We start from the raw sequence: 24,154 nt of genomic DNA on the forward strand, positions 1-24,154 counted from the left end.
GCAAGGCCAGACCCGGGGCTCCCTACTCCTTGCCGGTGCGCTTCCACGTGCTTTCTAGATTTTTTATTTATTAAGGAAAAAAAAATACGGTGTCTCCTCCACCCCTAGCTCCAAGCCCCCATCCAGTCAGAAACCTTTGCGGGTTGGAATCAGTCTTCCCCGTACGCCTCCTCAGCCTACGAGGAAGCGCCCAGGAACTGTCTGTTCTCTCCAGACCCCTTTGCGTCGGCCAAATTCAGCCTCACCCTCCTCACTCTCCCTCCCCCGGGCCTGCCAGGGGGCGGTACCCTGTCCCTTTAAATCGCCCAGCTCCCTCCTCTTTGCCCCCCCCCCGAGAGCCAATCAGCAGAGACATCTCCCCTTTCGCCCCGCCCCGCCTCCAGGGGCGGGAACCCCAGGAGACCCAGCCAGGAGGTCACGTGCACCGCCGGCGTCACGTGAGCGCGGGAGGGTGGCCTAGCGGAGGCAGGCGGGAGACGGTGATTTCTTAATGAAGTGTACCCGCATGCGTAGAGAGAAGGTGGGGAGGGCGGTGGAAACACCAGGAGGAGGAGGGGAAGGGTGGGGAGGGAAGGGAGGAGGGGTGGGGGAGGGGAAAAGGGAGCGAGGTGTCTCCCTAGCTCGCAGCCTCTGGCAAGTGGAGTTTTTAAAAAGCTCGAGCAGATCATGTCATGACGACTTCGCTGCTCCTGCATCCGCGCTGGCCGGAGAGCCTTATGTACGTCTATGAGGACAGCGCGGCGGAGAGCGGCAGCGGCGGCGGCAGCGGCGGGGGAGGCGGCGGCGCGGGCGGAGCGGGGGTCGGCTGCAGCGGAGCGAGTCCCGGCAAAGCTCCGAGCATGGACGGGCTGGGCAACAGCTGCCCCGCCAGCCACTGCCGAGACCTGCTTCCGCACCCCGTGCTGGGCCGCCCGCCGGCTCCCCTGGGCGCCCCTCAGGGCGCCGTCTACACGGACATCCCGGCCCCGGAGGCGGCGCGCCAGTGCGCCCCGCCGCCGGCGCCCCCCACCTCATCCAGCGCCACCCTGGGCTATGGCTACCCGTTCGGTGGCAGCTACTACGGCTGCCGCCTGTCGCACAACGTGAACCTGCAGCAAAAGCCTTGCGCTTATCACCCGGGCGATAAGTACCCCGAGCCGTCGGGCGCCCTTCCCGGTGACGACCTGTCCTCCAGGGCCAAGGAGTTCGCCTTCTATCCCAGCTTCGCCAGCTCCTACCAGGCGATGCCCGGCTACCTGGACGTGTCGGTGGTGCCTGGGATCAGCGGACACCCAGAGCCGCGTCACGACGCGCTCATCCCCGTCGAAGGCTACCAGCACTGGGCTCTCTCCAACGGCTGGGATAGTCAGGTGTACTGCTCAAAGGAACAGTCGCAGTCCGCCCACCTCTGGAAGTCTCCCTTTCCAGGTAAGGAAGGGTCCCAAGCGCGGCCGCCGCCAGGGACCCCTCCCAGCCCCGTCTGCCCCGGGGCTCCGCGCCCCAGCCACCCCCGCCGTCTGGCCCTGGCGCGCCGGCTTTGCTGGGCTGCAGATGGAGCCGGCCGGGCGAGCTGCGCTGAGGAATGCGCCGGGGAAGAAATCTGCTCCGACACGTTCCCCGGAGCTGCCCGGCCGAGAGTGAAGCAATCACAGGCGCCCAAGCGCCGGGCCGCCGGCTCCGCTCCAGTCGGGAGCTCGCCTCCTCCCCCTCCGCCGGGCTCCAGTCTCACGGGCGACTCTTGGCCCCCTAAACGCGCTTCCGGCCTGAAATGGGGGGTGGGGTGGGCCTTGGGTGCCTTGGAATCTAAAACCATTAGAACAAAAACGCTCAAGCCACCGAATCAATTGGAGGAGAAAATAAGAACCCCAAGCATTTTCTTGGCCTGAATTTCCAAGCACATTTAGGCACTAGACAGGTGTTTTGTCGCTGTTGCTGTTTTTAAAATACGGGTCTAATTTGCCAGGGTCTACAGAAATGTAGATTTTTAATTTGTAAAAGTTTTCTTTTTTTTTTTTTTTCTTGATTTGTTTTAAGAATTTGACCACGAATTTCCTGATTGTTGAAGGAGCAAGGGAACTGAAATCTCTGGAGAGCGTGTGGGAAAAAAAGGGTGTTTGCATCCCTCTCCTGGGATATAAAATTCTTTGCCTGTCTGTAGGGCTCATATCCTGTGTGTGTATTCGCACCACCAATTCTGCCAAACATCGGGGAGAGAGTTACCCATGCCTTAGACACAGAAAGAGGGGAATGAGGATGAGGTTTCGGGGGAAGGCTTCTTTTGGAGGAATCTGAGGTCCAGGCCCATGCTGGGAACCCCTCGGTATTGTCTGGTTATGTATTCGGTGGGGGATTGGAATTCACTGGTGTTCTGTTCCCTCTCCAATTGAGACTATCTCTGAACAGGAGAGAATCCCGCAACACCCACCCCCGACTCCCCAGAGGAAAAGACCAGTTCCAGGGTTCTCAAAATCACATCAGGAGCTTTGGATTCAGCGCAATGCTGAGAAATCAGGATTCAGCGAATCCAGATCTTGAGTCTGCTCTAATTATATGTAAGCAGAGCTCAGTGGGAGAGGGTTGACTGGCTCTGTTCTGATGCTTGCAGAGGTCCTGGGGGCCCAGAACAGCCATATATGTTTCCTCCTACTACCCAGAGGGCCCCTTCATGGCTCTCTGTGGGGACCCAGGGGCATTTTCATTGGGAAGACCTGAAGACCTCCTTAGGGTGGGCCTGAAATTCCTCTGCATCCGGGATTGGGGAAAGAGCGAACAGTTAAAAAAAATACTGGATGATGTTACAAAGTATAGCAGATAATATTCTTGTAAATATTCTAAGATGACTTAGTATAATACAACTGACCAGGGTGGGACCCACACTAGACACTCAGTTTCTGACTGCCAGAAGATTTAAGGATGATGGAATTTTAGTGTACAGTATCATGCATTACCTACTCTGCATTGACTATATTTTTATATATGGTTTATGTTATTAACTACCTAATATGAAATACATAATAAGACTTTCTAGAAGATAAGCACCTCACATGTAGGTGTGCAATAATGTGTTGTGGAGATATGACCCTTTAATTTCCCATCTCACCCAGATGGGAAGATGCTTGAGAGGTGGGGATTTAGCAGGAATTCCTGGAGCATGGGTAGCTGGTAGCCAACAGACCATGCTAAGGGGCTGAAGGGCAGAGGGGCTGATGCCCACCAGCCCCACTATGGGCAGAGCAATGGGCGGTTGGTTTAGTGTGAAGAGGGGATGAGAAGGAGCTGCTCTGGCGTTGCTGTGTCTGTATGCGGAGTGAGTGAGAGACTGGAGAGGAGCTCAGAAATAAATCTGAGCAAAATAAAACACCTTAAAGAGTCCCAGAAAAGAAAAAAAAACAAAAACCTGCTAAAAGTAAGCACTTTTTGATCACAGCCTCCTAGGGAAAAATATCTTTAACATAAAAAAATCATACAACCCAACTGAGGTTTAACACACTTGAAAATTATGGCATGAAAACGGATATAAAACCAAATATGTCTCAACAGCTATGTGCTCACACACTCCCAGTGTGGAAATAGAAACCGGCTGGTGTATCTCAGTGCAGAGGTACACGCAAAAGGCAGATGAATAAGAAATTACCTTCAGACACCCTCCATCTTTCTACCCACACAGAGCCCTTTTAGAAGTAGTGAGATTGCCAGATAACTCTGTCTATGCAATTGTGGTTTGTTCGGCAGCATCTCAGCATAAACACTACTGTCTCTCTTCAGTGCCTCTGGCTCTGAGAAACCTCATCTGTGGCAGTCTAGGCTGGTGTGGGAGACGAAGGCAATTGTTCAGAAAGATCCAGATAATTAGGGCCAAGATGAGTTGCGGCTTCTTCCTTTACCCAATTATATAGACCCTTGCTTTATTGCTCTTTTTTTTCCTTCCTATAGTGAAGGTAGACAATTTTTAATTTTGACAGAGATTCCAAGAGAGGAGGTGGGTGTGGTGGGGAGACAGAGACAAATAGGATGGGGGGAGAGAATAATAGAAAGAAATAATGGGCTCTTTGGGTCATACTGAAAGTCTCTGTTGATAAGCCATTGGATTTTGGTTGAGAAGAGTGGCTAGGATTTCTAGCAGAACTAGGTCCTCTTTGGAGCCCAGAGCCCTGTTGTGGGAGAGAGTGGGCAAGATCTAGTGGGTGGTAGAAACGTGTACACAGGACCCCAAGAGACAGCTATGGCTAAGCATCGATCTGATTTTTTATTAGCTTCTCAAAAGTGTCTGTTGAGTTCCCAGGTATGAAGTAGGGTATGTGTACATGTGTGTGTGCGCGCGCCTGCATGCCTGTGTATGCTCTGAAGGGAGACTACTATGGAAAGGTTGATTATAAAATTAATCACCAAGTCCTCTACTTTAGGTAGCATAGACACAACTCAGGGCCTAAATTTCCAGATGTCTCCATATCTATAGATCCCACTTCCTTTCCGAACAAGACAGAAGACAATGAAAGGGGGCTTCTTTGAGAAGGCAAGGCGGAAGGTATTTCCCGAGCTGCCCAAAATAACTGGCAGTTTGGTCTGATCCAGGGAAAGCTTGGCCAGATCAACCCTTGGCATACTGTAGAGAAAAATAGCCAATTTAGACCAGTTATATGCTTTTCAAAAACTGATTCTTTTAGGGTTTGTTGATTAAACCTTGTGGGAAATTTATAGTTGGGGTTTAGGAGAGCACAAATCAGGTAGATAACTGTGAGTTTTCTCAGAAAGTGATGTTTGACAAATCAGGGACAATTATCTGGTTAAGTCAGGAACACAAACCCACTTCTATACCATTTGTTCTCCAGGGAAAAGGAGGTATTTTAAAGCTAAATTGTACCAGGTGGTCTGTTTCCATTTTAGAACTTACTGTGTCATTATGTTGAGCCCAAAAATCTGGTTTTAAAACCCGGCTCTGCCACTTGAGGTTTTTTTACCTATTCTGAGGCTCAGGTTCCTTATCTTATAAAATGGGTTTAATAAAATAAGCCTTAAAAAGATGTTCCAAGGATTAAAAAATAATCTCATATTATCACTACTTACCTTCTGTGTTTTACTCTTGTTCCAGATTCATCGATTTCTCAAATCATAGTTACATTTGTAAGAGCAAAACATATTTGAGAACTGAGAGATTTTTTTTTTTTAATTATCTTGTGCAAAAAAAAAAAAATCCTTTTTAACGTAAAGGATCTGCTTTGCTAAAGTGAAGTTGTTTTGTTTTTCAGATTTTTAAAAAATTTAGCCTGTTCCTACATAGGCAGAAAAAAGTGACAAGTCCAACAATTTCCCATAGAAATTGTCATCCTGGAGACAGCCAGACCAGGCCATTGGAATCCCCTCTCTCCCATATTCTATCCATGTACTTTATTTCCCCCCTGCCTGTGACGGTGACCTCTTCTTTCCTGTCCTGTGTAGACAAAGATCTCTGAAAGAGAGCAGACCCAATGAGAAAGGGAATAAGGAAGGTGATTCATGAAGGAGAGGTGAGAACAGGCATTTCAGAAAGAGCTTTGTGCCCTTATTCTGGACTGTGTCTACACTTCCAAGGGGCAGTAAGAATGAAGAGAAAACCTTATTCAGACCTACTCATTAGATCCTGCAGGAAGAAGTCTGCCAATTACAGTTTTTAAAGTTGAGGGGTGAGTTATTCAGATCATCTCCCTAGTTCCTTACTTTCCTTGAAAGTGTTGCAAGGACCTTTCTGTTGACAGGGGTGAGGTTGGAGTGGAAGAGGGGCCATAACGCACATTAGCCTTTAGTTCCTGTGACATTCTCATAGAGCAGAAAGAAATTGAACTAGCAGTGGTATGGCAAGGTATTTAGAGTTTAGGATTAGGGTTCCTGCACGGGTTGGAGAGTTTCCTTCAGCCTTGGTGGAAAGATGAGGATGGGGAACCAGATCAGAATTGCTCTGTCTTGGTGAATGGACATTTGAGGGAAGGCAGGGGAAGGGCACTGATTTCTTTTTGTAGAAAATTTATGTGAACTGCTGGTCTTAACCCAAGAGGGGCTCTCTTGGTGTGTCTCCTCTGGCCGGCACACCCTGGGGTGTGGACTCTCTACTTCTAGGGACCTGATTTCTTACATTCTCACCTGGGATGTTACTAAGTGGCTTACAATATTGGACTCCTTGAGAGATTGGCTCCCAGGCAGTCTGGCTTCACCTGGACACTTTTCTCTCTAGCTGTTGGTGCTGGCCTCAGATTCCCAGCGCAGAGCCAGTGACCAAAGGCAAGAGGCCCCACTTGATGATCTGTGCTGACTGAGACAGTCTCCCTCAAGCGTACAAAAGGACACCTTCCTCTAATAATTGGGCAGAGTATAACTGACCGATTCCCAAGTGATCTAACTGCTAGGAAAGAGGAATTTTCCTGAATACTTGCAATCCTGCAGGCTAGCAGACCAGGATGGAATTTGGAGGGACTCCTCTACGGGGACAAGGATTCTAATAAGGAATGCTGTGCAGAACCAGATTGGAGGCTGAAGCAAAAAGAAAAATCAGTAGTACTGGTCCTGCATTCATTTAAAATTTCGATATTTTGTTTATCATGAAATTTTTGATAATCATATAGCTATAATATATAAAACGTTATTTATCTTGATTTCTGAGCTTTTGGCACCCCCTCCTTTGAAGTTTGAGCCAGAGGCATTACCCCAGTGTCGTCACTTCAGCCGTGGCCTTGGTAATAGCAGAGGTGCAAAGGATTTGGGGACAATCTGCCCACCCCCTGTGAGTCCCTATGCCTTGCGCCTCTACAGCTGTTTGCAGGGTCCAGCCGCGTGACTCACTTCCTGCTGCCTGCCTTCTTTCTCCCCCCAGACGTGGTCCCCCTACAGCCCGAGGTCAACAGCTACAGGCGCGGGCGCAAGAAACGTGTGCCCTACACCAAGGTGCAGCTGAAGGAGCTAGAGAAGGAGTACGCAGCCAGCAAGTTCATCACCAAAGAGAAGCGCCGGCGCATCTCGGCTACCACAAACCTCTCGGAGCGCCAGGTCACCATCTGGTTCCAGAACCGTCGGGTCAAAGAGAAGAAGGTGGTCAGCAAATCAAAAACGCCTCACCTTCACTCTACCTGACTGCCCACCGGCCCCTGCCCTGTCTATTTATGTCGCCAATTTGTACCATATCCGAACTCACCAGAAGGACCCTTCTCCTGGGTGCAGACCAATATTTAACGTTAACCAGAAAGAGGAATGCAGGGAGGCAGAAAATATTAGATGGTTGGCTCTGCTGCCCTCTACTCCCCACCCCATTCTCAACCCCCACCCCTATGCCGATGGGACCTACCTGGCCTCAACAGCTTTGGAGGTGGGTCTGAGTGGACTGTGGGAGAAAGGCAGCTGGCCTCCACTTCCTCTGGCCTTCACCCCTTTTCCATTGCCAGAAAGCAGAGTGGCACCGAAGATCATTCCAGCCAAAGCAAAGTTGGAGAACCCTGAATGATCCCATTCTTGCCTCATCCTTTGCCCCGGCAGGTAGACAGGCATCCCCACTGAGGGTGCCACCGGGGTGCAGGACCTGCTGAGCTCCTACTTTCCTTTCAGTCCTTCTTCCTGCTCCCAACCACTTGGCACTCCTTAGTTAGGCAAGATATCCCAGTTAAGATTTTCTGTGCATATTTTAAAAGTCTCATTAATATTAAGTATTAGGGATCTGGCATCGTGATTGGAATACAGACAGCACTTAGGTTTTCTTTTTTCTTATTTGTTTCAACAAAAGCTGGAATTGACCGAGGACCACCTATCCCCTCTCCTACTTCAGGCAAGGAAGTGAGTTTCTCTGGAGCCACCGGTGCCCCCACAGCCTCCTCGGTTCTGCTTCTGGGTCCCATCTGAAAATCCAGGGAAGACAGAAACTCCCGCCACGCTGCTAAATATGTCTTCTCTATCTCTCTGTCTCTCTCTGGTGAGGCTGAGATTAGGGCAGGCACAGGAGCAGAACTTTTCTCGTAAGGAAAGGACAGACTTCTCTTCCAAGGGGATGGAGAGTGGGTGCCCCAGCAGATTCTCTCTCCAGTCACTTCTCCATCAAGGCAATAGCTAAGAAGGCCTCACACTTTCACTTTTACTCATTGTCCAGAGGAGAGCTGTTTTCTTCAGGAGGCCAAAATAATCGCAAGTAGCCAGCTTAATTAGACCCGACTGACATTTCCCTCCTCAAAGGCCAGCTCGGTGCTGGGGAGGTGTTGGGGCTCGCCTTCTCCTTTCCCACTGGCGCATTACAAAACAGTGTTCTTTTGAAATGTTCATCAGAAATAGGTTTTTTTTTTTTAAAAAAAAAGTTGTGTATCTGTATATAGTATTGTGGTGTCTAAATGACAATGTACTGAATGCAAAAAGAAAAAAGAACCCACAAACCTGTTTTTAAAATAAAATCTTTTTTTTTTTTTTGCCTTAATTTTATTGCTTGGATTATTTCTGAAACTCCTATCCACTGGCTCTATGGGGGAGGCTCTGTTGCCTTGACACAGCCAGGGTTGGCCAGGGCAAGAGTACTGACATCACACTGGGCTAGGTACATCCCAAACTCATATTTCGCTTTACTTGAGTTTTTTAAGTTAGTCATTCAAATTGTTGATAGTGTCTAGACAGAAGAAAACTCTTTACTATCCTGATGCCCCAAACAAGTGAGAAGGTTCCAGAGAGAAGGATGTGATCAGTGACTAAAAAGGCCTGGCAGCAAGTAAGTGAGTTCACTTCAGTTAGTAGGGCTCAGATCTGGATCCCGGGGCTGAGAAAATGGCCATCCCATCTGGGAGCTGGATGCTCCGGTGGTGGTGGCAGCAATTGGGCTCTAATCTTAGGTTCTGGAGGCCATTGTGCCCCAGAGGGTCCCAAATCCTTGCCAACAGTTCAGAGCTGGAACTAGGAAGTGGTCCCCTTAGCCAATCCTGGTGGGGGGCGGCATGCAAGCTCAGCATTCCCAAGCTGCTGTCTTTTCTTCCCCACCGACCTGTGCAAGAGGTCAGGACCCAAGGATGCTGTGGTCCCCAAGTTTCTATTCTCTATTCTGCTTCTATTCTCCAGCTTAGCTTTCTTGGGAACCTCAGTTTTCCAGGCAATCAGTAGCTGTGTAGACTCTGCCACTAATTTGTTTTCACTGTTGTGTCCATCTGTGCCCATCTTCCTATCCGGCTGAGTTAATGAGAGCATTAAGTTGTCAGATTAAGAGATTTTTAAAAAGCAATATAGCCTAAAACAATGTTATCTCTGATTAAATCTTTACTGCAACAACTTTTATTTATATATTATTCCTCTCCTGAGATACAGAAAGACTGGAGGCATTGGATTGGAATTCAGAGTGCTCCAATTTCTCTTTGCCTGATGGCTGAAGGTCTTCAAGTTTATTTAAATAAATGTTTGGTGGGGGGTGTGATACACACACATGCACACACAGCACACACACTGAATCTGAGAGACTAAGACAGACTGAAGAATTCACCCTCTGTGGAGCCTCTGCTACTGATGTGGCTGCCGATCCTGTTCTCTCCATCTCAACCCTGGATTAACTAACCAAAGAATCCCAGGCTGAGCAGTACAGATTTAGGAGTTGCAAATAGATGAATCTCCCAGGAATAAGGTTCATTCTTAATTCCATCTCCCCTTTCTCTCCCCACTCACCACTCTTAACCTCTCTCCAAAACCCCTCAGACTTCCCTGAGATGTAAAGAATTGAACACTAAATGTGTGTGTTTCATCAGAAAAAGAAAGTGAGTAGACAAGAGACCTCAGGACTTCCTTAATGGACCCACACCCCTCTTGATCTCTTTAAGGTACACTGGGTAGTCCCATGACACAGCTGTAGACACAGTGGAAGCTTGGAGGCTCAGTAGGGAAAGAGAATTCTAAAGTTCTCCGAGGCTTCCTTCCACTTCTGCACACAAACCCACATGAAGTCACATGAGCGAGCCTTCCCACACGGAGGGACCCGCCGTAAGGCCCCAGAAGGGGGCGATGGAAAAGAGAGGGAAAGCTGGTGTAGGCTGGGACACCAGTGACCTGGGCAAGGCACTGTGCTACTTCTGAGTCCCAGTAAGCCCCAGTGTGCCAGGGTGTTTAAGATGCCACCCATTCACTGGATTAACTATGCCTGGAGCAGTTTTGGGGATGCCTGTCCCATAAAAGTAAGCAGGTCTGAGAATGGAAACTCCTGTGTGAGACAGGTATTGTGTGAGTGTGTATTCTGGGGAGACACACATTCCCCAGAGTTGGAAAAAACAGTATGATTCATTCCCTGATTGTGTTGGTTCCTTACCTGTCCTTCCTCCAAGAGTTGGCATCCTCACTGCGGAACTCTGTGAGACATTCCTATGAAAGGGAGTGTGTGTGTGTGTGTGTGTGTGTGTGTGTGTATGTGTGTGTGTGTGTGCACATGCCTGTGTGTGTGCCTGTGTGCATCTTTGTGTGTGTGTGTGTGTGTGTGTGTGTGCACATGCCTGTGTGTGTGCCTGTGTGCATCTTTGTGTGTGTGTGTGTGTGTGTGTGTGTGTGTATGGAGCCTCTGATTAGTGCAGAATTTCCCCAGCTTTTACTGCCTGTATGTGTGCATGTGTAACAATGCTGTCGGCCAGCACTCATCTCAAGGTGTAGAGTGTGTGTTTTCTTCATTCAAATTTATAAAAGCTTTTCTTTCCAAGCCCAGTCTCCTAGAGTCTGTGTGAGAGTGAGGATGCAATAAGTATGAAGGTGTAAGGGGATAGAAAAGGTCCGAAGGACTGTGAGCATTGCAGTGTCCTCTTCTCTGGGACTGAGGTTCCTGCTATCTTTCTTATAACCCAGTGGCATCGCCTGTTCCCTATGACTCTGTGGCCAGGGCTGGGGGACCTGGGAGAGCCAGAGCTTCACAGGACTCTCGTTCTGGACATCACTCTCCCAGGCTGCCAGGGAGGACTCAGAGCTTTTCCTGATTTGGGGGAGAAAACCCCTTCTCCACCCATATCTTAGTCTTCAGATCTAGGGCCAGCACAAGTGGCCTTTTGGCCAGTAGTCAGTCTCACAGCCAGGAACCCACCTGAGGATGCAAGGCCAGTAGTTCTTGGGAGACTCCTCCATGGCTGTCTCCAGACCAGACGCTTTTCCACAGGCGGCTTGTCAGCAGGGCTGTGTGGGTGTAGGTGGGGGCAGCCCCTGGGACACTCTCCATCTCTCCAAGGATTGAAGCTGGGGGTCCTGTAGCAGCCCCCTCTGTTCTGTTCTGAAGAGACCCCACACACCAAGATCTACTTGAGTCTGACTTGGACGGTGTCGGAAGCCCGGTCCTCAAAAAACTCCAAGCCCTGGATCAGGCAGATGTGTATCCAGACCTGCGCTGGTGGAAGATGGAGGGGCCCTGGGGAGCCAGGAGCTTCTGGGAGGAGGAGGAGGGGGCCATAGCCTTTTCACAACCAACCAGGCTCTTCCTCTTTTAGCCTTGACCATGACTAGGTCTTTCTGACCTTGACATCGCAGGAAGCACTGGGAAAGGGGGGAGGGTGGAAAAGGCCTTGATCTTCCCGTGGCCAGAGAAGGAGAGGGCCACTCGCCCCCTCGACGCGCCATCCCCCTTCCCGCCAGAGGCCGCCGCCTCTGTTTACACACAGAGGTGTCGTCTGCAGTCTAGACAGGAGCGCTAATAACGCCCATAAAAGGCGGCCTCTCCAGAGATGCTCTGCAACTCGGCTCCCGCGCGCCTACCGCTGGCCGAAGCCTCCGCCTCCTCCGCCCCGCCCTCCTCAGATACCTCGGCGGGGCTTGCGGGCCGCCTTGGGGAGGGGGGGATCCAGAGGGTTCCTGGAGGCTGAGATCCCCTGCCCCGCACCCTTCTGAACCTCTTCAGTCTCCAAAGGTAAGTGGGCCCCCGTTCCCGTTCTTCCAGCCCAGCCAGCCTCGGGGTTAGCAGCGCATCCTCCTACCCGCCCTGGCCTCTCAGGCCGGTTGCACGCACGCAATCCGCCTGTGCCCAGGACCATCTCCTCCCCCGCCCGGAACTGGAGGCTTGGTTTGGGAAGCAGTTGGGTAGCTGGGCAGAGCAGAGCCCAAGCAGATCTCAGCCCTTCCCCTGAGCAGGACTGGCCAGAGGCCATGGTCAGAGGGAGCGGCTGGTTGTGTGACAGAGGGCACTCTAGGTAGTCCTCACCCCATGCTGAGCTTCGAGGTCCACGGAGACCCTGGCCCTGGGCTCCGCTTACGTTGCCGGCGGCTTGTAGGTGTGGTGTTGAGGAGAGGGTGCTTTTTTTTTTTTTTAACTTGGTCCCCACACCTTTCCTGACACTCAGTAATTCACTAGGTGGAGGAGATCCTCTGCTGGCGGAGGGAGAAAATGTCAGAGCCGCGAAACTAGTTAACTATTCGCGCGCTGAAAAGACAGTGAAAATGAGGGAAGAAGGTTCAGGTGAGGAGTGGAGAGATGGTCTCCCAGATGTTCCCGCCTGGGACCCCTCCCCATCCCTTCCCCATTTCCTGAGTGGCAATCGGGCTGGGATCTTGTGGTGGGATGGGGCTCAAGGGAGCTACAGAAGACTCGGAGGAAGTAAGGGCGCTGCTGACCCCGGGCCGTTTGTGTGAGCCTGAAAACCTGACTGGGCCCCCTCATCCAAGTTTCCTCTCACACCCTGCTCCTCCAGAGTGCAGAGCCCTGGAAGACAGCACAGGGGGAGGGACCTTCCAATCTTTTTGAGTCGCATAAGGGGGCCTGGGAGACAGGGGGCTCTGACCCCTGGCTAAGCTGGCGAAGCAGAAGAAAGAGGAGTCTGAGCCCACTACCACCACCCATCAATCTTGTCTGAACCCAAGATGCCCCAAAAGGACGACCTAGAGAGAGCTAAGAGGTCGGGCTGGGGTGCAGACCTTCCCCACCCGCCGCTTCTCATTTCCCCTCTCTGGGCCAGCCCAGCTCCTGCTCACCTCCCTTCGGGACCCAAGGCCCTGCCTTATTTGCATACGCAGCAGAACCGCTTTGTGCAAACTAGGCAGTGACCTTGAACTGGGCCGCCTTGGCCTCTCGACTGACTGGGGAGAAGGCAGCACCGCACGGAATAATTCCGACCTCGGGTTGGCAGGGGAGCCGGACCATGGCAGGCAGCTCACAGTCACTCCGCGGTGGCCTAAGCCACCCGCAGCCGCTCTGCCTCTGCCACCAGATCTGGCAGAGATTTTGTAATAACTCCTTTCGCCCTGCTCGGCGGTGGCGGGGACTCGAGGAACCGCGCAGAACCGGCGAAGATGCCGAGGCTTAGATAGAGCCAGGTGGGGAGAGGCCGCGGGGCATCCCGCTGGTGAATACGAAGAAGCACGAGGGCTGCCGGGGGTCTTCAAGGAAGTGCTTGGACCACATTCTGGTCTTCAGTTTTAATTAACCCCTGAGTTAATGAAGGCGGGGGGATGGTTGAGCCAGGCCAGCTGCAGCAGGAACCTGTGGTCCAGCGGCTAACAGGCAGCCCACCTCTTCCTGTGATTTTATGAATGTGTGTTAGAGTGGGCGCACAGATCGCTCCGCGCGTCCGGAGCCTGGCTCTTGCCATTATAGCTTTTCTTGTAGGCTGGCAAGTGCCGGCGGATTAAACCCGGCTGGAAGCGGCTGTCCAGCGCCTCGGGCTGTCCTACGAATTATTCTCACCAAGTCCAGGTCGGCTCCTGGCGAGCAGCTTTCCCCGAGGCTGGATTTAGCTTCGACCCGAGCCTCCCGCCGGCCCCGGGGACCCAGGCTGGAAGCTGTCTCTGCAGTCTTTTAATCCGAGCGGGGTTAAGGAATGGGCGTCTGAGCTGCGTGTGCGGCGGGGAGCCGTAAAGGCGTACAGATTCGAGGCTTCCACGAGGAGGCTGGGCGCCTAGATTGCCTGGGTCTTTGCCGGGGTCCTAACAACCCTGTAATAACCCTAGTAATCCTCGAGGAGTAGGGTACCGGGGATGTGAATTTTGCTGATGGTCCTCGGCAGCTCTTGCCTAGGGGAAACAGAGTCGGCTGCACGGAAGGAAGGGGGTTTGTGTGTGTGCAAGTCCAGGGTCCGAAACCTGGGGGAAATGGTGGCCTTTTTTTTTTTTTTTGATGGGACCAAATCGGACTGGGAGAAACTGCATGTCTGGAAGAAGGAAGTCCTCATTCCATCCTCATTTCCGCGGCGTTTCATCTGCCGCCCTGTGGCCGCCGCTCTGCGTGCTCAGCTGCCTGGCCCGGAGGACAGAGAGCAGAGCTCCGGGCTTGAGATTTTCCAGCTAGGGAGGGGTGGGGAGAGCCTAAGACCTTTCTCCTTGCACCCCCACCCCCCTTCTAAGAGACTGGAGTCATCTGGGAAGGGAAAAGAGAATGGGGAGAAGCCTCCACCCCATCAAGGACTAGTGATTATCCCGCAAAGCTCAGATCGGCGTCCCCTACACCAACAATAGCGGCTGAGCGCGAGGTCTGGAGGCCTGGAGGCCTGGAGACCTCGCCGCCGGGGCAATATTCTGATTGAAACAGCAACAATATTAAAGTCACACCCTGTTTATCTTTATGACCCAAAATAACCCCCAAATAAATTTAATTAAATATTCAGTAACGCTTATTAATGCATCTTGAAAAAGAGGGCATAAAAAAGATATTGGAGATGCTGTGATGTGGAATTCGCAGCTGAGGGATGCTCCTCTGTGCAGTCGCACAGCCCCTTAATCAACTAGGCACAAAAAGGCCAGTTCAATTCTGCTCGCTCCTCGCTTCCCCGACTGTCGCGGTTCTGACTGGAGGTGACTGCGCGGGGCTGACATCCCACCGCTTGACCTCGGTTCCGGCAAGTGGGCCCAGCGTGGGGTGGGCTCCTGGGGGCAGAAGGGACCTGGCCAGGCCGCCCAGCTGGCCAGGGCGGGGAAAAGGAAGCGGGGTGAGAGCGGAGGGTACCGAGCTAAGAGCTGCGAGCTGTGCCCGGCAGGGAGACGCCCGCGCGGACACATTTCTGTCGGAGTGAGCAGCTATGGTTTGGGATATGAAATTGCTGGAGAAGCTCTGGAATTCAAAGAATCTGCATTCTCTCTGCCGTGTCCTGCAGAAGAGAGAAAAAGAGGGAGATGAGAATCTTCTGCTTAGGTCTGCTTTTGTGGCTTCTGCTCCTTCTCAGATATTTAATTTTCACCCACGTGGGTTTCTTTCTCCCATATTCTGTCATCTCTCTAGTTTTCTCTAAATCTGGTGTATTCTCATATTTAGACTTTTGCTGGACTATTGATCCCACCTGGTATTACTTAAAGCAGTGCTTTGAGCTTTGGCTCAAAAGAACCCAAAATAATAGCATAGAAATCCGAGTATTCTGTCTACTAGACCCCAATAGAATACACCTTGTTTCGAAGGGAAGGTTTGTTTCCCTTTTCATTTTAATCTGCTTGACCGTGTGTTTTTGGACTTGGTTGAAGTTAGATCGTAGCTTCCAGATGTCCATTAATTTTGCCAATGGTCTGCATTAGGTTCTCAGCCTTCTGCAAAAAGAGCTGTTGGGGTTAGCACCATACATATAATTTTAAATCCCAAGAAGATAATTCTCTGGTGTTCCTTCCCTCACTCCCAGCACACCTACTGGACTGGGCACTGTTATCTGTGGTCCCAGCAGTAGGCTGGGCTCGTTCTGGGTGTGAGTGTTTCCTCCACAGTGGGAATCAGGGGCCTCTCCGGCCAGCCAAGCCCTGCTGGGAGCCCAGAGTCTCTTGCTGCAAAGACTCCAAGAGGACAGCCCCCCCCCCCCAGAAGCCCCTCTGACCCACAGAAGTTATGGGGCAGAGTAGTTCAGCCCCCCGGGTTTTCAAGAGCAGATGGGGAAGTCCTCATTGAGCTGGGAGCGTCCTTATTCCTCTTCCTCCATCTCTCTTCTGTTATTCTTCCTCTTAACAGTGAATGAAGATGTGAGGCTGGGTGGCTCCCAGGTGGAGAGTGGGGAAGACCTGGCATTAGTAATCCTCCCTGAGCGCCTCCTGGGGGAGGGGACCCCACGTGTCTCCCCAAATTCCTGAGGAGAAAGAGCCAGGGAAAAGAAGCTGGCAGCGACAGGGCTGCAAGAGACAGCTGCAGGAAAACCTGTCTTTACCCCCACTTCGCCTCTACTGTAAATAAACCCCGAGCCAAAGGGCTCATCCGTCTCCTTAAACAGCCAGTAAACTTTATATGACACAATATCTAATAGTAATTTATTGGGGATATATTGTAAATTCCAACGGTTTTAGTTAATAAAGGAGCTAATTAAAGAGGGACGGGCTGTGCTCTGGCCAGCTGCTGGCCAGAAGATAATACATGGTGGGGGGGGGGGGTCTTGTTCAGGGTGCAGAAGCGTGTATGTGAGGGTATTTTTGGTGTGGCTCTTTTCCTCTTGCCCCGTGTCAGGCGATTACCTCGATCTCTGCGTTAGGTTTTATATGATTTTTTTAAAAACCAGAAGCCAGCGAATAAATCTGACCCCGCGATTCGTTCACTCTCACCCCCCTCTACTGGGGAAGGGGGAAGTTGGAGTTGGTGCAGGGTGGGGGGATTCTCTGTCCCCACCCATCCCCCTGGCGGCGGCGCCCACGTGAGCCGGACGGCCAATGGGTGGCCGGTGCAGGTTTAACTATGTTTAATGTCAGATAGCAATAAAGTAGAAGCTGCCGGTCGGGCCCCGCGGAAATGGGCGAGCATAATCTCCTGAATCCCGGGTTTGTGGGGCCGCTGGTGAACATCCACACGGGAGACACCTTCTACTTTCCCAACTTCCGCGCGTCCGGGGCGCAGCTGCCCGGGCTGCCTTCGCTGTCCTACCCGCGCCGCGACAACGTGTGCTCGCTGCCCTGGCCGTCGGCGGAGCCGTGCAATGGCTACCCGCAGCCCTACCTCGGCAGCCCGGTGTCTCTCAACCCTCCTTTTGGCCGCACGTGCGAGCTGGCGCGCGTGGAGGACAGCAAGGGTTACTACCGCGAGCCGTGCGCCGAGGGCGGCGGGGGCCTGAAGCGTGAGGAGCGCGGGCGCGATCCCGGCCCAGGAGTCGGGCCCGGGGCAGCGCTGCTGCCGCTGGAGCCGTCGGGGCCGCCAGCGCTCGGTTTCAAGTACGACTACGCGGCAGGCGGCGGCGGTGGCGACGGCGGCGCGGGACCCCCGCACGACCCGCCCTCGTGCCAGTCGCTGGAATCCGACTCCAGTTCGTCCCTGCTCAACGAAGGCAACAAGGGCACCGGCGCGGGCGACCCCGGAAGCTTGGTATCGCCTTTAAACCCCGGCGGCGGGCTCGCGGCCAGCGGTAAGGACCTCGGCCCACTCCGGACGGGACGTCTCACTCGGGCGGGCAGTGTAGGACTGAGCTAGGGCCGCCTAGGGTGACAGACTGTGTGGTGAGGAAGCGCTTCTTAAAAAAAAAAAAGAGTTGAGGGGGAGGCCTATAAACATGTAAATATCCCCATAAAAGAACTAGAGAGATTCCCTTTTTGCTTGGCTTGCAGCCGAGGGGGCAGGGAGCTCCGGAGACAGGGGATTCTGACAGACTTTTCCAAGCCTGGGGGCTGGGGACCCAGAGCATGATCCCTGCCTGCCCAGGGTCTCTCTCTCCACCTTTCCACAGGGCCTCATTCCCTACTTTTTTTTTTTTTAAGAAAGGCAAGTGGATATGGTTTACTCTTGTCACTAGCTCATGTCTGTTCTAACTGATCAGGGACTCCATTCTGGAGGATGTGAGAGGAAGGGGCCAAGATATCCTGGAGAAAAAGAGGTTTGAGGAGAAGTGAGAGGATAAGAATCTAGAAGGTTCTGGGATGCGGCACTGAGAAGTAGGGTTGGGGAGGCCAGGAGAAAAGAGTGAAAGGGGAAGAAGAGATTGATGAAGGCTGAGGACTTGATGGGGATGGGAATCTTTGCAAAATAGGAGAGGAAGAGCCTGGTGTGGGTTGTTAGGCCAAGGTGAAAGGGGCTTGGGAAGGACCAAGGGTACGGGGCTTGTCATCTCTTGGTCTTCTGGTCAACCCTGCTGGTTCGTCTCCACCCAGGAGCACCCTGGTACCCGATCCACAGCCGCTCACGGAAGAAGCGCAAGCCCTATTCAAAGTTGCAGCTGGCGGAGCTGGAGGGCGAGTTTCTGGTGAACGAGTTCATCACACGGCAGCGCCGGAGGGAACTCTCAGACCGCTTGAATCTTAGTGACCAGCAGGTCAAGATCTGGTTTCAGAACCGCAGAATGAAAAAGAAAAGACTTCTGTTGAGGGAGCAAGCTCTCTCCTTCTTTTAGGGGGCCAAGACATGGGTGCCAGCCCCAGACTGAGCCTGTCTCTGGCGGACAGCAACAGGGGGTGCTGCCTGGGACACAGTCCCCGCTTAGAACGTCAGGCGTCTCTTGCAGGTCCTCCCTGGACATCCTCTTGTCTCTTTTGTTCATGGTTCCCTCCCACACACCCCCAGCAGACCCTGCCAAGTCCCAGAGACAAGGGAAGAACCCAGCCAGGGAGAGAAGAAGCCCACAGCTGCAGGTAGGGGGTAGGGGAAGGGAAGGCTGAGGCCCTGGGGAGGGGCTAGTTTGACCCCGGGGACTGGGGCTTTGGGCCTCCGGCTGAGGATCTGGAGGCAAGGTGACTAAGACATCCCCTCCCATCATTTTCCTTCCATAGTCTTTGGTCAGTCTGCCTGCAGGAGTAGGCCAGGGTGGGGACAGTGGGACCAGTGCTCTCAGAGCTTGCAGTTGTTGGGTTAGGACTGGCCAAGAGGAGGGAGCGAGAGTGGAGTATCAGCAGAGATTGGGGATGGGGTCAGGGTGGCTCTGAGAGGGCAGGAGGAAGTGGGGAAACGTAGGAGGAAGTATGGTTTGAGAGAACAGAATGGTCAGCAGTGCCCAAGTCCGCTAGGGCTTGGGTCCTCCAGGCCTGGATGCGGAGCAGGCAAAGGCATGAGAAGGCATGAGCATTTTGCCGAGCCGGCTGTTGGACGGGGCGATCATCAGCCTTAGGTCCCCTTTAGAGCAGGCTACCCGAACGCACCAACCGTGCTCCTGGTCCTCAGCCCCCTGCACCGGGGCCCCTGCACCCATTCGCTGACAGGTGTGCTGCCATCCACTCTCTCTGCCGTCCAGGCGGCTGCGGACCGGAAGCTGCAAGAGGGGAACTGAGAGCTGAGCAGACGCAGTCTCAGGTTCAGTAGCCACCCCAGGGACCCCCACCTGGCTCTTTGGGAAACCCGGGAGGCTGTAAAAGAAGGAGCTGCGAAGCACAGCACTGATTGGCCGAGAGAGTTTCTGGCAGCCACAGCAGATCCTCTCTTCCCGCTGGCGTTCATGGTCACGGCCGGAGGCTGGACCAGGATAATTTACGAGGCGGGAGGAGAATCCGCCCCTAAAAGGGGCTACCGGCCGCAGAGGCCCCCCGCTCAGCCCGGGTTTCCCAGGCTGGTGACAATGAAGGAGGTGGGCGCTGCAGCCCCCCACCCAACTCCTTTCTCTCTTACCCACCCCTCACTCCACCCTCTCCCCAACGTCCGCCTTTTGTCTGAAGATCCGGTGCCTCCGCCCCCAGGCCGAGAAGCCGTGGGTTAGGAGGACCAGAGGAGAGGGAAGGGCACATCCCCAAAACCCACTGTAGGCCAGAGAGTGGCTTCACCCGCCGAGAGCCTTTTATTCATAGCCCCCTTCCACCGCGGCCCACCCCCATCTGGGTAGATGCCAGGCTGGCTTCGGAAAGAGAAGCAGTGAGGGAGCTGGCCTGCCTTCTTGCACTCATTTTTATTCCTCTTGGTGAGAGTCCCTCAACCTCCCATCTGCTGACCCAGCCTTGCCAGGAGGCAGAGAATGAGAAGCGGGGTGGGATGGGGGGAAATGATGGGAGTTAAACCCAGCCTGAATGGTGTGAAACTGGGCTGCTTGCTTGGAGTTCTTCCCACCTGGGGAGAGTCTCTCCTTCCACATCCTGGAAAGCCAATCCACAGGGCCCCCCACTCTCCCACCAGCTTCAAGGCCCTGCACAAGATTGTACAGAGGCATGGACAAACAGGCACAGCTGCCCAGTACACCACTGGGCCTCCACCATTCTCCTGACTGTATTTGCAAGCGGGCAGACTCATAACCCCAAATTCAGCCCTGCAGAGTAGCCTGTACAATCACATACCCCATCCCCCACTGGGCACCTGACACATTTCCCCACCAACAGTAACCTATGTACAAATTTGCAAAAAATCACTAGGCTTCCAGCTGTCTTCGCACTCCCCTGTGGGCTGGACCTGGGTGTGAGGCACTCCCCTTTTTGCCAGGTCACCCATCTACCCCTTCATTGAGCCCCTCCTGTGACCTCTTGGGCTCTGGGGTGCTGGGTTTGAGCTCCACCACTCCAGCCTGACTCTTACAGCTTAATAGAGAAGAGATACCAGAACGCTCCAACAGGGGTGGGGGAACAAAGATATGCAATATTCTCTTCCTGTTGCTTTAAACTTGACTTTTGTGAGCGTCTGTTACTCTGTGTCCTCGTCTGTGTCTGTTGCTGATACCTAGAGTGACCCTTGTGGGTATATGCCCTTTCTCCCTCCTTCCCCAGCTCTCTGTAGTGTGCCCTCCTATGCGGATGTCTGTCTCTAGCACGTTTTCCCTTTATATTGTCCTTGTACAGAGTTGCTTCATCATATTAATAATAATTAAAACATGATGGTATGATGATGTGATTTTTTGAGAGAAAAAAATTTAAACTGGCTCCCTACACATGGTCTCCTCTGCCCAGAAAGAATGGGATCCCCAACCTCCTAGCTGTTCACCCACTTTATTTTCTCCAGCTCAGATGAATAATAAAAATAATAAACCTACAATAATGAAGAGCCGCTTGCATGGGCAACAAAAATATACGATCAACCAAGATCTGTTGATGAGCTGCCATCTCCAGTCCCAAGCAATTACTAGCAGAAAGAAAATTGAGGGATGGTAGATGAGTGGGGAGGAGAGGGATATCTGAGGAGTCACAGGGTTGTACAAATCATGTGGACAGCCTGGGGGAGGCTGACACTACCTGTGGAACCACAGAAACAAAGTCTGAGCTGCAGGAACTCCAAGAAGTGAAGCCAGGGTAGGAGATGGGATGGCGAGAGTGCCGTGGGGTATAGGGCAGGGGCTGGTGGGTCCACACTTCTAGCTCTGTGGATTCACTGTGAGAGCACATCTGGTGCACTGTCAGATGACCGGACAGGGTACTAAAGACTGCTTGAAGCCGGTGATATAGGCTCCATCCCTGTCAGCCGTGGTCCCCTTCAGGTCATGCTAGAGAGGGGCTCGGGTCTGGGCCAGAGTCTAGTCCCAGCTGGGCCCATGATCCTCTGCACCTCCATCTCATTCCTTCCTTACGGATGATGGGACACCCTCCCTCTGCCTCCACCACCCATGAGCCTCTGGTCCCCGTTTCCCTTTCTTACAGCCAGGCTCCAGTCACGAGTCTTCACATTACCCCTCCACCCTCCTGGGCCTGCTCCAGAATGGCAGGAGCCCCCATAGAGTTCAGCCTCCTGAGCCAGGCCTCCTGCCCTGAAATCTTTCTTTCTCTTTCTCTCCTCCTTTTCTTACTCCTGCAACTAGAAAAAGTATCAAATTCAGACCAAATCCCATCCTCCCTTTGCCCCAATCCCCTGCTGAGTGTGCATCTGAGGGGTTCAGGCAGGAAGGAGATCCCAAACTTTGGGGGTACTCATATAAAGGGCTCACAGAGTTCAGGGGAGGGTGGGGGCTGGATAGCTTCTGGAAGCCTTGAGGTGGGTGGGGGGAGGGACTGGATTGCTGCCCTTAGGTCTAAATAAAGGCTGGGGGAGAGGGTCCTAAATCCCAAAGAGACTACCCTCATCTATACAGGAAATTAACAGAGAAAGCATTTCTGGCTAAATAGGAAAGAAGGAAGGTCAGGAATAACTGACCTTCAACTTATTCCCTTGATTTATTCCCAGAGACAGTGCAGATCTGAGAGAAAAGGTTCCTTGTTGGGTGTTGTCTATGCAGGCCCCGAGACTCAATAACTGGGGAAGCTGTCAGGGAAGAAAAAAACACTATAACCTCTTCCCAATGGCTAAATAACAAGTCCTTGGCTCTCCTGGACAAACAGAAGGTCATGGTTGGAGCCACAACCTAAATAACCCAGGGTGCAGTTGAGCTTTGTATCTGGGCAAAGACTGCATCTATTTTGCAATTGTTTGTCTGGTTTAAGCCCTCAAACTACAATTTACTCCACTGATTTAAGACAAAGCATCCTGTGTCTGTAATTGGGTCTTGAGGGACAGGAAAAGGGGAGAGTTATCTGGATAACTCAGGTAAAAATAATTTCACTGTTGTGTATGTGTAAGCTTATACCATTCAAATAAGTTGTGTATTTGGCCCTGATTATCACCCAGTTCTACACCCTGCGCTGCGTAGACGCAGCTAGAGTATTTTAAGCCACTATTGAACTGACGGAAGATGGGCCCGGCAGCCCTGGTTCTGCGGATGCTAATGCAGCCGGAAACCCAGCGCGATCGATGGCACAGACCCAGAGCCAAGCCGGGACCGCCGGCCCCATCTTCGAACAAAACAAACCCCCGGGACCTTGGGTTCCGGACCAGCCAGAGCTTCCGCCCATCCTCCCCGCCATTACCCGGAAAGTAGGAGAGGATTGTAGGCCCCCGACCCGTGTGGGAAACGCATACCGGAGCCCCCAGCCCTCTCTGCGCGGCGGGGACACGGAGGCGCCGAAGGTTCCAGCGTAATTAAGCGCGAGGTGGGCTGCAGGCCGAGGACCCCACCGCCGCGTATACGCCGAGTGTTTGGCCCGACCGGCCGCCCTACGGTGTCTGCCTCCGTCAAGAAGGAGCTGCCGATTTTCCGCGGGGAAGTGTGCGTCCCGGGCCCGCCGCCACCGAACACCCCGTACCACCGCAGCCCGGCGCCGAGCTAGCGATCGCCGCTCCAATCCCCGAGACAAAGACCCGCCGGCCGCTGGTGGCCGACAAGGGTGCCTGGCCGCTCGCTCCCCGCCCCGCGTCCGGAGCGCTCCGTGCCCCGGCCCGGCGGACAGGGCTCCGGGACCTCGGTCCAGTTCCCCGAGCGCCTGACCCGACCTTGGATCCTGGGCGCCCGAGATCCCAAGGAGAGGAAATACGGCGCGCCTCCCAGCCCCGGCCCCGCCGCCCCATGTAGCTGCCAGCCCAACCAACAGCGCCAGTCGCCGCCCGAGGGCCGCCGGCCCCCGCGAATGACGGGATGACCCCTGCTGGCCGGACCCGCGGAGACCGCCAAGACCCGGACCCACCCAGCTGATCAGCCCCGAGCCCCAGCCCGGGGACACGCTCCGTGGGTTTGTGGGTGACCCAAAGAGCAGCCTGAGTCCCAGAAGCTGCCAGGCTGCGGGAACCAGGCCTTTCTCCCAAATGTCCTCCCTCTGCTGGGCACGCGGCGTCCGCACAGAGGCGGCCGGCCCTCCTGCCGGGCTCCTCACCGCCGGCGGATCTGCCTCAGGCTCCTAAATAAAGCCTGTGCCTCCCCGCAGGAGCCTGGCACCCGAGGCTTGGAAGAGATCAAACACAGAGAACCTGTAGGCAGTGCGACCCAGCCTGTTGCCTGGGGGTGACTTCTCCTCTCTGAGCGTGAGTCGCTTCGTGGATACTCCGAGACAAGCCTTTGGTTTATCAATTTTCATGATCTGGAGTGGAGAACTTCAAGGACCGGTCTGTGCGGATGGAACTCACTGGCAGTTCTTGCTAGAAAAGCTCCCTGTGAAAGATAGTCCACATTCGGAGCAGGGAAAAGATGTTCCACAAAATGTACGCCTGGACATACTGCCCATATAACCAACATATTGAAACAGTCTAAAATGCACAGAGATCTATATTACATGTACATTCTGGCAATGGAAAATATATTTCTCTAGAAAATATACAAACGTAGGCACTCATTTATTGTATGGGAAAGCAACCTCCTGAAAAAAGATTACATATAGCATGTATATCCATCATATATAAAAATTCATTTACATGTATAAACAGTACACTTGCACAGGGACAGTACAGTCCTGCACCTATTTAGATACATGAGTATATACACTCTAAAAGCCATATAAAATCAGTACATGGACAATGCATCCAGATAATAATTATAATATTAGATATTAATAGTATTATGTCTTATTATTAATATATCCACATTTTAAAGCTTCATGGAAAATATATCATGTTATTATATATACACAAAATGCATACCAACTCAGTACATGAAAAATATATTCT

The 24,154-nt window shown here is 52.9% G+C and overlaps 2 protein-coding genes and 1 long non-coding RNA gene across 3 annotated transcripts; 2 read left to right on the forward strand and 1 right to left on the reverse strand.

Annotated features, from left to right (window-relative positions):
• The first annotated feature begins 671 nt into the window (after positions 1-671).
• On the forward strand, positions 672-8,148 carry HOXC13 (homeobox C13). Its single transcript, XM_055566382.1, has 2 exons — positions 672-1,407; positions 6,821-8,148. The coding sequence occupies exons 1-2, from the start codon at positions 672-674 to the stop codon at positions 7,075-7,077; spliced, it is 993 nt and encodes a 330-aa protein (XP_055422357.1). The 3' UTR covers positions 7,078-8,148.
• Positions 8,149-14,434: 6,286 nt separating this feature from the next.
• Positions 14,435-23,744, reverse strand: LOC129641748 (uncharacterized). The gene is made up of 3 exons (XR_008709412.1): positions 23,462-23,744; positions 15,283-15,420; positions 14,435-14,990 (listed from the first exon to the last, which is right to left on the reverse strand). It is a non-coding gene; the product is annotated as an uncharacterized LOC129641748 (long non-coding RNA).
• HOXC12 (homeobox C12) lies at positions 16,595-18,179 on the forward strand. The gene is made up of 2 exons (XM_055566383.1): positions 16,595-17,201; positions 17,941-18,179. Exons 1-2 carry the CDS (start codon positions 16,595-16,597, stop codon positions 18,177-18,179), a joined length of 846 nt encoding a protein of 281 aa, XP_055422358.1.
• Positions 23,745-24,154: the final 410 nt, after the last annotated feature.

This window comes from Bubalus kerabau, chromosome 1, assembly GCF_029407905.1.
Source record: "Bubalus kerabau isolate K-KA32 ecotype Philippines breed swamp buffalo chromosome 1, PCC_UOA_SB_1v2, whole genome shotgun sequence".
In the NCBI taxonomy this organism is placed as follows: Eukaryota; Metazoa; Chordata; class Mammalia; order Artiodactyla; family Bovidae; genus Bubalus; species Bubalus kerabau.